Source organism: Aplysia californica, unplaced genomic scaffold (assembly GCF_000002075.1).
Source record: "Aplysia californica isolate F4 #8 unplaced genomic scaffold, AplCal3.0 scaffold00002, whole genome shotgun sequence".
Lineage (NCBI taxonomy): Eukaryota > Metazoa > Mollusca > Gastropoda > Aplysiida > Aplysiidae > Aplysia > Aplysia californica.
In genome coordinates, this window is record NW_004797272.1 from 3,079,336 (window position 1) to 3,094,741 (window position 15,406).

Below are 15,406 nucleotides of genomic sequence, written 5' to 3' on the forward strand. Positions count from 1 at the left end.
GCTGCGCCTCGACCGCTACTCACGCAGTCTTCAAAAGTCCGTGGCTCACGCCTCGGCCTGTCCTTGGTTTCTTCAATGTCAACCGTACTCGACTACTTTCCCGAGAATCACACAGCTAACCACACCCTGTTAGATCTCAGGGTTAGTTGACTGCTGGTTCTTCATGACTTTGTGAGCAGACAATTTGAAAAACCATGTCCAATCGAAAGATGCATCATGTACGTGCAAAATAATTGAACTCTGTTGTGCATGTATGCACATGTGCGTTTGCGTGTGTTTGTGTATGTGTGTGTGTCTGTCTGTGTGTGTGTGCTTGTGTGTGCACGTGTGTGTGGGGAGAGGGGGTGATGGTGTTGTTACAGCTACCACATTTGAATTTGAGCAGACATTCTTTGTTGTTATTTTGGTGTAAATTCTGTTTTAATTGGAAAATCTTGAGATGTTGTGTTGCATTTTTTATTCCAGAATGCCCTTCCTTGCTGAATATGTACAGTTTTCCAGTAAAATTATTCTTTGAATTATGATAAAAACTGGTCATTTGTGGAGCAAATTTTTTTTTAAAACTTATTTGACAACATGTTCAGACTTCTGGATTTTAATTAAAAAGTTTTAGTTAATAATTACGTTTTCGGGGTTTCTTGTTTGTGAACTTAAAAATGTAGAACTTGAAAACAGATTTTTATACTGACATCTGTATTTGTGCCTGTTTCTATGTTTTTGTACAGTGGAATCCTTTTATAACGAGACGTAGGGGACCGGTGCGAAATGTCCGTTATACCAGGATTCTCGTTTTAAGGAATCCAGTAAAAAAATTCAATGGAAAAATTAAAAAGTAGGCCTAATCTATCAGTTTGGTGTTCTGTTTATTTCTTTTTGTTATCTGCCCTGATGATGACATTGTTCAAAATGACCTCTAGGTCTTACTTAATCAAAAATTGAATCGGGTTTCTTTCTCAAGCGATGTTGACAGCACGGCGTTGGCGATCAGAAAGAACTGTGTTGTCCCCCACCCCACCACACCCCGTTGTGTGTTTCGTCTGCTTGCGCACGTTACTACACATTCACTCCATCCATCACAGCATTGTGACCTCTCTATCCCCGCATCGGAGAAGTGAGGGCATGGGTAGGCCTAGATAATCTAGACTAGGCTGGCCTATCACTCATTCGCTCCGGCCTTCATTGTTGGCAAACGTGGGCTCTCCTATTCTTTGTTTCGCTCAAGAAGTTGATGGTTTCGCTAGATCACCAACAAGTTTCTCAACTGGCGAGGTTTATATGTATAACTGGCCTGTGCGCTGTGCACAGCAGCAGCAATATTCCGCTATAACCGACTCCCGTGTTTGTCCGATTATGCTATAGCAGTATTTTATTTACAAAGATAAAGAAGGGAAAAAAACGGGGTTTTAGAATAGTGTCTTTATAACAGACTTCTTGTTGTTTCAGGACTCGTTATAAGTGGACTCCACTGTATTAAATTGAAGCAGTGAAAAAGCACAGGTAACTTGAGCACATTTTACAACAGACATGGTGATGAATCATCATAATCTTTAAGAAAATTTCAAATTAAAGAAACAACAGAGTGCACAACACATATCCTTTTCTTTGAGAGATCTTCCTCATTTATTCAATTTGAAAAGAAAGTCATAAATTATCCATTGATTCATTGACAAGAGGGTAAAAAAACATCATTCTATTTACAAGTTATACAGGTGATTCTAATTGCAGCACATCATGTGGCATCTTTCGCATAACATCCACAATGAAAGACATTTAATTGTGAAACTGAGCGACACACTTCATAGCAACACACACACACAGAACTCGGAGAAATCAGTCTCACATCCTCTTTCCCTTTGCAAGTGTCCATAGGTTCACTTCAACAGTAAATACTTTTCATTCTTCATCTCTCTCTCTCTCTCTCTCTCTCTCTCTCTCTCTCTCTCTCTCTCTCTCTATCTATCTCTCTCTCTCTCTTTCTCTCTCAATACACACAACCACACTCACATTCAAAGACACCAACAACATCTGTGAACCCTCACAGATTCAAATTACCAGGAGTACATTGCCCCAGGCACCATTACAAACATATCCCTCTTATGTTCTAGTGTCCTGGGACAGCTGCAAACATGTCTTTGAGATATCTTCACAGTCTCAAATCAGGACGATGTCCGCATAAAAGCAGTAAAACATTCAGTAGGGTGAAAAAATGTCTGTCACATCCTCAACAGAAAAATTCTCACTGGCTAAAAGTTCCTCTTCATCTGAACATAAGAGAAATCCCATACAGTGACAAAATCTTATGCGAATACATGTAACAAAATTTTGTTTCAGTGAAAGTCAAGAAAAGGATCCTACTGAAATGATTCATCCTTCTTTAAATCAATAAATGTAAGTTGCGTGTTTGGTTGACTTTTTACTGCCGGGGGGGGGAGGGGGGGGGGGGGGGTGTCACCGAGAATCATTAGTGACAGAACCCCTTGAACCTTTGAGCTCTGGGTATATAAAGATATATTCACAGACTGGCTGCTATGTCTCATGGGTTTCCATTGCAGCAACAGCTTATCATTTGTGTCTTACATGTCACACTTTTTTTATCGTGTGAACATTAATTTGCAATATCTGTTAACAATAGGGGGCACAATATATCATGAATTGGCTGACAAAGCAAGACACTACTGAATGGGCTCGATTGAATCGTAAGCAATGTTTTAGTTTTATCTTTACTCTCCATCAAAGAGAGCTGTGCAAATGTCAAGAAAACAAATGCTTCATTAATCCTATCCGTACCCCACTGGGGTCATTTTGTACCCCCGGGGTTGAATTCTTCACATTTGAGAAAACTTATAGAATGAAGATCTCTTTGAAACTTTCAGTATTTCTCAAAAAATAATTTTGACAGACTGCTATGCAAAGCATACAGATCGGATTATCGAGTAAGTTTTCTCTTTGGAAAGTGGTGAAACAGAGTTCCCCACGTCGTAGGGATACGATAGTGAAACACGATGTACGTATTCGGTTAAACCAGGATTGCTTGTGACAATGTAAGCTACAGCTCCACATTCTTAAGGCAAAACATGAGAGTTCTGTCATCACAAAACAAAAACAAAATGTGCAAAGTGCCAAAGACAATCTATCACTCAGACATTCAAAGCAAAAATATGATTTGCTGAATTAATTGTAAAAATATGAATACAACAAAGCATTCCATGCACTGAGTACACTTTTGAGAAGTTTCATAATTCAATGGTCTTTGGACTTCAAACTCTGCTTTTGCCAAAATTTTGTGGAGTCTGTCACATTTCAAACCTTTTAAAAATATTGCTATAGTATACAATTATTACATATTTGTATTATGCTAAAACTTGAAAGCTAATTGAGTTAGTTGAGGAAATCTGATAGCTCCACAACACTTGGTACACATTTCTTCAGAAGCACAAGAGAAGGAGTAGCAATTTTAAAACAGACAGAACATACTTCATTACTTGAGAATACGACATAAACATAAGGGCATACCACATGAGATCTATCCTCCCTATCTGGTGAACCGCACAGAATCTTAAGTAGCCATGACAACTTCTCTCCAGAGAATTAACAATGGACTGACATCAAAAGTCTGTGAGCGTTCACAAAAGGAGTAGTGGTTATGTGTAATGTCCTTTCAATTTCAATAAGCAACCGGTGAATCAATTTTTCAAGACCCAGCATTTGCATTTTAACATTTGTCCCCGAAAGGCTGAGCCACTGCATGTTATAAGACAGCCTTGGAAACTTCCATTTTTAGAAAGAATTGGGGAACTCTAGCACTAGCAGTGATTGGCATACGCACCCCTCTGGATTACAAAGAGAGGGGTTTCTATAACCACTACATCACTCTGACACTTTCCCCAGAAAACGGGTCGCACTTAAAATTCAAGGGTGGGGGGGGGGGAAGAAAAAAAAATTAACATAGAAGCAATTACAGGGTTCCTAAATTCAGAGAAAGCCCAACCCCACGGGAAAATCACGAACAAAACACTTCACCCCTGAGAACATGGGGGATGGTTGTTAGTACAAATAAACAAAGTTCTGAAGATCCATCAATCTGAGTGAGGTACGACAAAACAGTCAGTGAGATTATATCATAATCTTAGGTTAAGACTAGCAGCATGTAGCACTGTAGAAATAAATAAAGGGTTGAAAACTGTACATGACCAATGTAAGTCTCCTACTGGGACCCATGTGGGACCCGAGTGGAGATGGGAGACAAACATGTTGCAAGGTGTGTACCATAATACTGTCGGGAGAGAAAGCAGCAAACTTTGTCATTTGTATGTACAAGTGTAAGAAGATAGGGCAAAGTCAGTGCGTTGCATCAGATGAGTGACACAGATACCTTATTATATTATTGCAACAGGTATTAAGCATTCAGGAAATATGAGGAAGCTACACTTCAACAGCTTAAAGCATGTGGTCTCACTCTGCTCTGGGGAACCATTATAAACACAAAATCTTCCCTTGAACTAAGAGGGCATTAACCTCACAACATAGCTAACCTCCAGGAGAAAAAAAAATACGTGAGCAATTTAATTTCAATATGTCAATTAAGGTGTATGCCTTGATATGTGAAGGAACATAAATAAATATTTTGTTCTCTGATGTTAAGGGAAGCACTTTCTCCATAAATAAGAACAAAGTCAATCCATCAGGCATTACAACGTTTAACCAAAAAATTTATACCAAGAGCCTGAAAGCACTGTCCTCTACTATAACGAAAGTGAAAGCAGAAAATTTTCGCTCCCTTTTCTCAGGAGCTCTTCAATTTTCAGCTTTCCATAATGTCAGGACTAATGCAAGCTATTACTTTCTTTGGTTGGGGAATGCTGGTTTATACAGTTCCGTTTCAGTTATAATATGTATTTCCCACTACTTTTCAAAGAGCGAAATGTGTTTTGTGTACATCTTTGAAAAAAACGTGACAACAGCTGAGTTTCTTACACCAGAAATATCAGAAACAATGAGTCTAGCTGTCACATTTTTCCTGTGAGTCTCCCTGTCTTTTAGGACATTAACAAGGAGCACATTCCGCTGTTGTGAGGAAACGCACACCTGCGTGTCAAAGTTTCTGATTTCTTTCATAATGTCATCCTCTCTTCACACAGTCATACTCCATCCTTCTTTCGAAAGTCACCACCTGACTAGAGGGAAGGGAGGGGGGGGATCAGTCCTCGCTCCGAGGATCAAAACAAACCGGCCTCTTCTCATACAGGAAAAATTTCATCTGCCTTCTACGACTGATTCAACGTAGGCCTTAGCTGAGAAGGAATTCAGTCACTACACGTTCATATCCTCAACGTTTTGACCTTTGAACAAGTCACATGACCACACAACTCTTGGCCGCCTCTTTCCTCAAATGGACTTTAGCCTCGTTCATCCCTGTAAACCGCTTTCTTCGGATGAAGGATCGTTGCCGGCGAAAGTTGGGGCTGTCTGCGCTGCTGTTGCTGTTGGCGCTGCTGCCGGTGCTGCTGTTGCTGGTGGTGGTGGTGGTGCCGCTGCTGCCGCTGGCCGTGAAGGAGCACCCACTCTTTGCACCAGCAGATGACAGTGCCGCCACCTCCATGACGTCACAGACACTGCGCGCCGAGTTCTTGGCAGACGTCTCCGAGTACACGAGGGCACCGATGTATTTGGCCGTCTTCAACCCCTGGAAAACGTCAAAATCACTGTTATTTTTTATTTTTTAGTCATCTTTATACAATACATAATAATAATACTTCCAAAGATGAAAAGAGTTCTGAATAAGGCAAGTACATTATGTGAATGAGAGTGCAGTGGCGGAGCGGTCAGTGCGCTCGTCTCCAGAGCAGAAAGTCCGGGTTGGAGCCTCGGTTCAGATACACATTTTTTCGCCCCCTCCTGCTCACCCAGCAGTAATGGGTACCTGACTTCGAGTTGGGGAAGTAAAGGCGGCGTGGAAAGGAACTGGCCACCCTACCAGAATAATAATATGCTGAAGGCCCAGGAAGTTGTCCCACTAACAAGGCAATCCCCAATGCCCGGGTCGGATGCGGGAACAACTTTACTTTATAATGTGAATAACAGAAATGACGAGAGGGTCATGATGACACCACCATCACTCCACCTCTGCCCCCCCTTCTTTCTTTTTTTTGTGTGTTATTTATATTCTGTTGGGTTTCTTTTTTTTACCTGGGGGAGCGGGTGGTTGGAGGACGCCACTCGGAGGTCCTATTTTTTTCTTACTTTCCCCCTGCTGTTTCTGTCTGGTCTTTTTTTTAAAAACTGTTTCCCAGGACTTTATGGCCATTACTGCGCTCTTTACCCAAACGAACAAAGCAAAACAAATACCTGGGAGGGGGGGGGTTACATAATATTGGGAACCGCAGCCTGTAACCTGCGACGTCCACCGACCCGCTGCGCAAACAAGTGCATGGAAAACAAACCAAAAGGATGGCAAAAGAATCTTCATAGTGCTGACATCAACATCTGTTATATAAATTTAGTTAAAGCCATTCATGTAAGAGTGACACAGCAAACGAACTACACGTACAAAGATACACACAGCGTAAGCTTAGCGGGGGACCCTAATCAGGTAGACATTTCAATCAGGCCAGACAAAGATACCCAAAGACCAGGCAATGAATGAGAAGGAAAGAAAATGTCAAGGCCATGTAAAAGGATTAGTGTCAATAGTTGTGTAACCTTTCACGGAATCAGACCTTGTTTGACATCGGCGGCTTGACCTAACAGATTGCCTCTGCCACCACGAGACGTGGGAGAAACGAACCCATTGACCTACTCAGGAAAAACCTGAGTCATCACGATTCTAGTTTTGTCCAATCTGCTTTGGTTTGAGGCAGAAAAAAAATTGGAGACGGTAAGAGCACGCCGTTCATAGCCCTCGGTACTGTACCTGCATCTCTATAACCTTACCACGGGACCACCCTATTTTAGTGTTGGTGTTTTCACTGTTCCTCTTTTCTCCCCATTAATTTTGTGCACGAGTGCTTCTTTTCAACTCAGCACACTAACAAAGTAAGAAAGTAAACGATAAACTCTGATCCTTTAGCTCATTTGGCATCATGCTAGGTTGGGGTGAGGACAAACCAGACTTAAACCCACAAAGAGGAAGGGGGGGGGGTCCTGCATTTTGATTAAAGGTTTTCTTTGAGTTTTAAAAATCTCTCAAAGGCCTAGTGAGAGCCGGACTCGATAAGGGAAGGAAGTTAAAATAGGAAGACCATTATTCAATCACCCCAACACTGTTTTTAAAAGGGACCCACATTCATCCATAGCTTAAAGTATTTCGCCTACACATCACAATATATCAAGATATTATTTAGAAAATCTTCAAAATACTATATCATTTTTACCGTCATTTAACAGCCTGTGCCCGAGAACCCCCACCCCACTTTGCAAGAGAGAGAGATGGGGAGAGGGGGTTGGGGGTTGTCTTATTTTATTTTGTTTGGGTTTGGGTTTTCTTTAATTAAGGGGGGAGGGGGGTGAAGTCTCTGTATGTCATAATGTCATATCGCTACTATCTCTGTGCGACAAATCATTAGCTCAGCAGGGGGCCCACTCTTCCGCTCTCTGCGTTATCAGCGCCGACACCACCCGCTTAACCCCTCCACACGATCAACTAACTCCACCAAATTTGCCAAACAGACGTCCGCTGTCACCTCCAAACTCTCGCTACTTCTCCAAGGTACGGAACACATACAACCAATCATAAACTACAGCTACCTCTGTATTGGCTCAACAACAAAAAATGGAGGGCCCCCCGATACGCGAAGTAGATCATTTTACGAGAGTTTAAGTTCCAAATAGAGAGCTGCAGTAGACGTTTACTCAAGAATCTATAGAGAAAGAAACTCGGAACGATATTCCCGTGTCTTGACCTACCATGTGAGACCTCTAGGCTCTAAAGGCGTACAATTGGTCGCTTTTAAGCACCAGGGGGCTATCCCCAAAAATGCTGTTTTGAGAAAATCAAAGGCAAAGTTTTTGCCCCTTGTTCACTTTCTTTAAAAGACAAGAAGAGTTTTCTCTATAACCAAACAAATATACACACCAATGTCACCAAACTTCTCCTTTAGGTAGGGAAATGCCCACTTTTGGTGTAGGTCCAGATTTCTGGAAACCCCCGAAATCTGGGTTAGCCCGCTTATCCTTAAAGACGACCAATTACTCCTCATTCTCTCGCTAGAGTGACAACGTAGAATATTTAGTTGCCAGTTTCCCCCTACCGTGACCGACAGTCAAGACAAACACTAGACAGCGAAACAGGCGTCAAGACAGGGAATGTCTCGGGTCTTAAGTTGGATAAAAACTGATAACTCCCGACGCAAACATCCCCTGAAGGACTCTCCTCATTATCTCGAGTAACGACCTCGACAGGCCATCCAGCCGCTGACACGGCGTGGCCAAGATGTACTAATGTTACTGTGCATTTTAGTTTTAGTAACAGTTTTACGGCACTTGCAATACAATAAGGTCATATAAGTGCCGAAGATTTAGAGGTAACAAACACAAAAAAGGAGGGGAGATCTGGACGATATAGACGTTTGGTAGAAACGAAAGAACAAACCACACAAGAGCACCCGCCAACCGCCCACGTGAAAACAAAACCACTTCTGGCAAGAATACCCTTCCACCTCACAGCTTCCCCCGAAGTTTAAAAAAAAACCAAACAAACAAAGAAGGCTACCGGGTTGGGTTTTTTCATATATTTTTCCCTCCACCGCGTCTGCACCATCGATCATGATCAGCCCAGTCTGTTGACTGCCACAGCGGGAAAACGGAATTGGATATACCCCATACAGTCCTCAACGGGGAAAAATCAGAGCTCAGTAATTACCGTCAACACGTGTGAAAACAAAAGTACACAAAGAGCATCATTTCAGAAAGCTCTACGCCCTCACTCTCTGTCTCTGTCTGTCTGTCTGTCTGTCTGTCTGTCTGTCTGTCTGTCTGTCTGTCTGTCTGTCTGTCTGTCTGTCTGTCTGTCTGTCTGTCTCTCTCCCTCTCTCTCTGTCTCTCTCTCTCTGTCTCTGTCTCTGTCTCTGTCTCTCTCTCTCTCTCTCTCTCTCTCTGCACCCTCTGTCTGTCTGTCTGTCTGTCTGTCTGTCTGTCTGTCTGTCTGTCTGTCTGTCTGTCTGTCTGTCTGTCTGTCTGTCTGTCTGTCTGTCTGTCTGTCTGTCTGTCTGTCTGTCTGTCTGTCTGTCTGTCTGTCTGTCTGTCTGTCAGCAAAGATGAGTAGGTACTCTGATATGAACTACCGTGTTTAATGTGTAGGTACTCTGATATGAACTAGGGGGGGGGTAATAAGCAACTCCACTCTTCAAATAGCTCTACTTATTGTAACGATTGTCTCCCAACTCAAAGGGAAAGAAATAAAAGATTCAAAACACCTGCCAGCGTCAAATTAACAACTTTACAAGACATTCCACCTCCGGCAGCAGTGCGCTACCTTTTCTTCAACGCCACCTGCCAAGCACCACAAAGGTAGGCGATGTCACGGTCTGAGCGTGAATTGAGTTGAGAAGCAGCTAACACAAGAACTTTACTGCTGAGGACCGTGATTTGGTGTCTAGTATGCGTTTTTCAGCTCCACTTGTGCGTTTCACAGATGCAGCCCTCGAAGACACCCCCCTCCCCCCAATCCCACTACGTCAAGCCTTCTCAACGTCAAGCTCCGAGCTACGTACGAAACGAAAATGATTAACCAATCAACGGATAGACAGACAGAAAGCACACAAAACCGTGCCATTCTGTTCGACTGATGAAGGAGTGACAACTTAGCACAACAAAATCCCACCAAAAAAAAAGGAAAATCTAAATCGTAGGGAGAAAAAGACGAGAGAAAAGAAGGGAACTTAAGAAACAAGAAGCAGAAGGAAAAAATCCTGAAAGAGAATAGAAACACGAAATATTGCATTAAATGAAACCATTCGCTGCACATAATAGCGGGTGGTTGGAAAGGACTTTGGTTTTAGTAAGAGTTTTACGGCACTTGCAACACAATAAGGTCATATAAGGACTTTAGTAAACGGAAAAAAAGTATGAAAAGAAGAAGAGAGATAGACGTCACTACAAAGTATGTCCATAGAAAAGTGCTTTCCTAGCTTTTTACAACATAGCCTACTATGTAACTTTTGGTCTGTCATGCAAAATTGCTAACTAATTGAGGTACCCGCCGAGACTGCGAGACAACGACCAGATTTCGACAGGATCACGTTTTGCTTTGTTTTAGTAGAGGTATTACGGCGCTCGCAGCTGCATAAGGCCATATGAGTGCCAGAAGATTAGAGGTGTTACAAGAGAGTAACAAATATAAAAAGAAGGAGGAGGAGGGGAGCTAAGGACGATAGATGTTTGATAGGAAAGAACAAGCAAACCACACTCGAGCACCCGCCAACCACCCACAGGATCACGTTTGAAGAAGGGAGCAGACCATTACAGAGTGAACTGACACTAACCCCCACCCCTTACCCACACCCAACCCCAATGGAACACCCCCCCCCCCCCCGGTCCAACCCCCACCCCCCAAAAAAGAAACATCAACAAAAAAATCGACTGCTCTGTGAAGAACTTTTTTTTAAAGTAAGGGTTTTACGGCACGTGCAACACTATAACGTCATATAAGTGCCGAAGATTAGGTGTGTTACAAGGGAGAAACAAACGCAAAATAGAAGGAGGAGATATTTTTATTTTTTTAAAGGACGATAGATGGTTGATATAGGAAATAAGTAGCAAACCACACCAGAGCACCCTCCAACCACGCACTGTAAAACTCTGCAATACATCAGGTTATTTTTTTTCATTCAAAATAGCGCACTATATCTAAGCAGTCGAAAAAAAACAAGCAAACAAAACAAATAAAAGAAAATTTTAAAAAAAACAACAACAAGAACTGGACTGTGTGACGTACCTGATCATAGGTGACAAACTCCGGCCGGCGTCTGCCCGGAGGCATGGCCCGAATCTCACTGCGCATGTCCGACTTGCAGCCCACGAGCATGACCGGCTGGTTGGGACAGTGTTCTTTGACCTCTGGGTACCACTGGGGACACAAAGATGGGTGGGTATGAGGGGGGGGGGGTGTCAGACTACACTCTCATTTCTACACAGTTTAGTGTTTTATTATATATATATATGTGTGTGTGTGTGTGTGTGTGTGTGTGTGTGTGTGTGTGTGTGTGTGTGTGTGTGTGTGTACGCAAGAGGCTATACATGAGTGTATTTATAGGGAAGTTTGTGATGCTGTAAACTTGGACGACAAAACTAATTGCGCCCAAAGAAGGAATGACAGAAGACCTGAGTTCAATTCTTGTGAGGAAAGAACACTTATTAAGTACATATATCTCCATCTTTCTGCTGGAATGTTGCATCCCTCTCAGCCCAGGTCGGAACTGACAGGCAGGCGGGGTTGAAGCCTGCCTCTCAAATGTTTTTTTTTAAGTTTTAGTAAGAGTTTTACGGCACTTGCAACACAATAAGGTCATATAAAAAGTGCCGGAGAATAGAAATGTTACAAGAGAGTAACAAAGACAAAAAAGAAGAAGGAGAGATAATAACGACAGATGTTTGAGAGGAAAGAAGAAGCAAACCACACAGGAGCACCCGCCAACCAACCATTCAAACGGTTTAATCAAATCAATGGCGTCATAAAACAACTACATTCATTCTAAAACATTCTTGTTTTAAATAGTATGGAAGCCCGCCTCCCAAACGGTTTGATCATGATATCAATGGGGGCATAAAACAACTACACTCTAAAACGTTTTTAACGTCTGCACGGGGAATCAGTGCCCTAAATAAGGAGGAACATGTATATTTAAAAAAGAAAAAGAAAAATGAAGGAGTCAATTCCTTCCTGTCTACCTTTGCGACCACTTCCTCCATGGACTCTGGCCGGTCGATGGCAAAACAGATGATGACCAGGTCTGCCTCAGTGTAGGACAACGGCCGGACCCGATCATACCCCACATCACCTGCAAAGGACAAAAAATAAACCCCCACATTAATTTGACGTCATTCAAAAAGCCTGTATAACTTAGAGCAGTTTTTCCGCATTCATCATCATCCGTTGCCTTGCCGACTGGCGTGGGCGATCATGGACCCCCAGCATTAAAGATAGCAAAAAGCAAAAAACAAAAACAAAACAAACAAAAGCACACACAAAAGCAACAGCATTTTTTTTTGTATAGACAAATTCAGCAAACACACTGTTTTTTGTGAAGAAATGTTTTGTTTGTTGGTTGTTTTTGTGGGGGGGGGGGGGGGGGGGGGGGGGTTTGGGGGGGTATTGTTGGTTGTTGGTTTTTTTAATTCAATCCAATGTAGTCTCAGGATCCTGAGCAAATTAATAAAATACGAAATACAAAATTCGTAAAGCGCGCGCGGGGGGGGCACCCAACAAATCAGAGAAGGCGAGAATTCAGTGGGGAAAGAAAAAAAAAGAAGAAAAAAAATGGTGGGGGGGTATGAAAGGTAAATATTAAGGAGAGAGAGAGAGAGAGAGAGAGAGAGAGAGAGAGTGAGGGGGCCGCATAATATGATTGCCATCGGCCTGCCCTTTGTTCCGATTACCGACCCTCTAGTGAACTCCATAATATGAAAAGGACGGGACAATGTAGACGCAGATATTGAACTGTTTCACTCACTGGTGACGGGAATTTTCATTATAACAACGATTAAATGCTCGCTGTTTTGCAGCACTTTACAAAATAACCCTAACTTGTTATTCATAAGGATTTTTCAATCTTGTTCTCTTCACCTGAAAATTCAAAAGGCAGTCAAAACAACCTGCATACTGTAAAATAGACACATTCGTCGTGTTTCTGATTTGTATAATATGATGTTTCACAATATAATAATAATAATATTATGCTGATCAGACATGATTATCTCTGTCCGCTTTTGATCTGCTGATCGCACATTATTACCTAACCGCTAGGTCCTTAAAGAGCTAAATGCTGCAATAGAAATGCAAACGAGAGCCTCATCCATCAGAAAAAAAGAAAGGGGGTGGGAGTTTGTTCTAAAATTGCATTTTATAATTATAGAAATCGTGCTGAAAATAAGCTGTAAAACGTAAACGTAGGACGAGTCCACACAGGCCCAAAAGACAAACAGGGTAGAAGCCACTGTCACTGGAAGGTAAACACGTGGCGCCAGGCTGCCGTGCCAAGATTAAGACTGCGACACGATCTGGCCGAGAGACCCCACCGGGCGGTGATCGGGTCCAGAATTTTGGCTTGACCAGCACTGGTCAGCTGCTGCTCGATCGCCAAATACCTCGGAGGCCCTGAGGCAATGTCTGGAAACCGCTGATCTATCCACGACAGGGAGTCTTGCTGGGGGCTACGATCCCATAAACACTTCCGCTCTCTTGCTTTAATAGCCGTCAAGACTTTTATTTTTTGCTTTGTTAGCGCAATAAATCAGTCTTATTTTCTCAGAGCCTTTTCTTCGGGCCCATGTTGAAAAACATGCCCGGACGTGTCGTCCTGAATGAGCGCGTGTGCAGAATGTGTCCACACGAGAGAACACTTAATTCACAGCGCACGGTAAAAGTTGGCAGAGTTTGCTGTTCGCGGGGGTGGCATTCATTGTGTTCTTAGCTAACGACGTTTTTGTGATCGCCCTTAATCTTTTTTAAACCCTTAAAGCTCGTTAAACGTTGAAGGCCAGGGAAATGTTATTTTAGGCAGGCAAGTTTATACTTTGTCCCACATGTTCTTGATCTGAATGGAGTCGGAGAGGCGGCCAGTATGTCAACTTCTTGTGTGTTGCCTGTTCTCAGTTCTGGTTTTTAAAGTAGTGAAGGCAAAAGAGAAGCAACATATTGACATTAAAGACGACTGTCACATGAGAGCCATTTGAACCACTCGTCACATGTCATCAGCTGCAGCATGTCTGGGGCTCTATGTGTTTCTGTGTGCGGCAATGAATGAACAAGAGCAAGAGCGTGTCGACTGTCTACAGGACGTGGTTTAAAAAAATCCCAAAAAAACTCAAATAAATATACATGTATTACGACGTTGCGTCGAAGCAGAACAGATCTGGAGCGATTATAAAACTCTTACAGCTAGCCTATTTAAATTGCACGCCACATGGGTAAACATCACGACCAGGGCCACTTTTTGAGTACACCTCTCTGTTTGCGGCTTGCACACGTGCGTAACTCGCATCATTTTGAGACATTTCGCTCCTCTTAATTTGGCAGCTGTTCATTCAGACGGCCAACTGACACATCTAATGATTAAAACATTCTGTATTTTTCGAATTGTATTAGTCTGTGGCCATGCTTCAGCTGTATCAAATATTATTTTTAATGGGTTCCAGCTATGTAAGAACTACAGTATGCATCACAAAACAAATACTTTAAACGAAAACGAAGGGTAAAAAAAAATAAGTACTTGAGGTAGAGGTGGGCAAAATCCGGATAATCTATCCGAATAACCGGATAATTAGCAATGAAACACTGTTCGAATTCAGACTTTTAACTCACTTTCCTGACCTGCTTGCCGAAGTGGGTGTACTCATTTGTTGAAGTGATGCTAACCCGTTTGTCGAAGTGGTTCTAACCCATTTGCAGAAGCGGTTCTATCATATTATTTGCCGAAGAGGTGCACTAACATATTATCCGGATTTTGTTAAAGCGACTCATTGCCCAGCTCTAACTTGAGGTGTAGCCTAAGACATAGTGATGACGTTTCAGAGTACATAATTTTCGCGCATCAAAAATTATGTGCATAATCTCCATAGAAAACAATGTATGCCAAAGAACTTTTCAACTTTATTGTCGACTTTGTTCGTCAAAAAATAAGAATTAAAAAATTAATCGAGCATATAGTCTTCATGTCTTCTACTTTTTTCAATGGACAATAATAAATCTATGTGGGCGCGACTTTTTTTTAACTTACACCAAAAGTTTCGTGTTAATTTTTCATAATTAACCCGCAAATTCCATTAGCATTATCATTTCAAACAGACAGAATAATAGTTGAATGCCCCCATAAGAAAGATTAAATGTTGCAATAAAAATGCAAATGAGTGCTTTATCCCTCAGAAAAAAGGGGTGTGGGTGGGAGTTTTGTTCTAAAAATGCATAATTTCATAACTATAGAACTCGTATTCATTTGAATAAGTATGAGCCACGTGGGTGCACAAAGGAGGAAGGTTGACAGACTACAGAATGTTGCAACACCTCATGTTTCGATTTGTGTGACTACATAGAAATAGAGATAGAATGCGATTTCCTTTATATTATATTGGTGGTGTGATATATTATGGTTGAAATGAAATAGTATGAATATTACTGAACGTTTGTCTCATGCAAGCACCCCCACCCCCCCACACACACATCTCTGTATCTATCGCTCTCTCTCTCTCTCTCTCT

The 15,406-nt window shown here is 42.1% G+C and overlaps 1 protein-coding gene across 1 annotated transcript in view; it reads right to left on the bottom strand.

The window, feature by feature from the left end:
• Nucleotides 1-3,819: 3,819 nt before the first annotated feature.
• LOC101859283 (rho-related GTP-binding protein RhoN) overlaps nt 3,820-15,406 on the bottom strand; it is a 61,011-nt gene continuing 49,424 nt past the window's right edge. The window contains exons 4-6 of the mRNA XM_005089011.3: nt 11,884-11,993; nt 10,931-11,062; nt 3,820-5,683 (exon numbers count right to left, since the gene is read on the bottom strand). Coding sequence (XP_005089068.1) covers nt 5,351-5,683; nt 10,931-11,062; nt 11,884-11,993 — 575 coding nt within the window. The 3' untranslated portion in view covers nt 3,820-5,350. The remainder of the gene's footprint in view (nt 5,684-10,930; nt 11,063-11,883; nt 11,994-15,406) is intronic.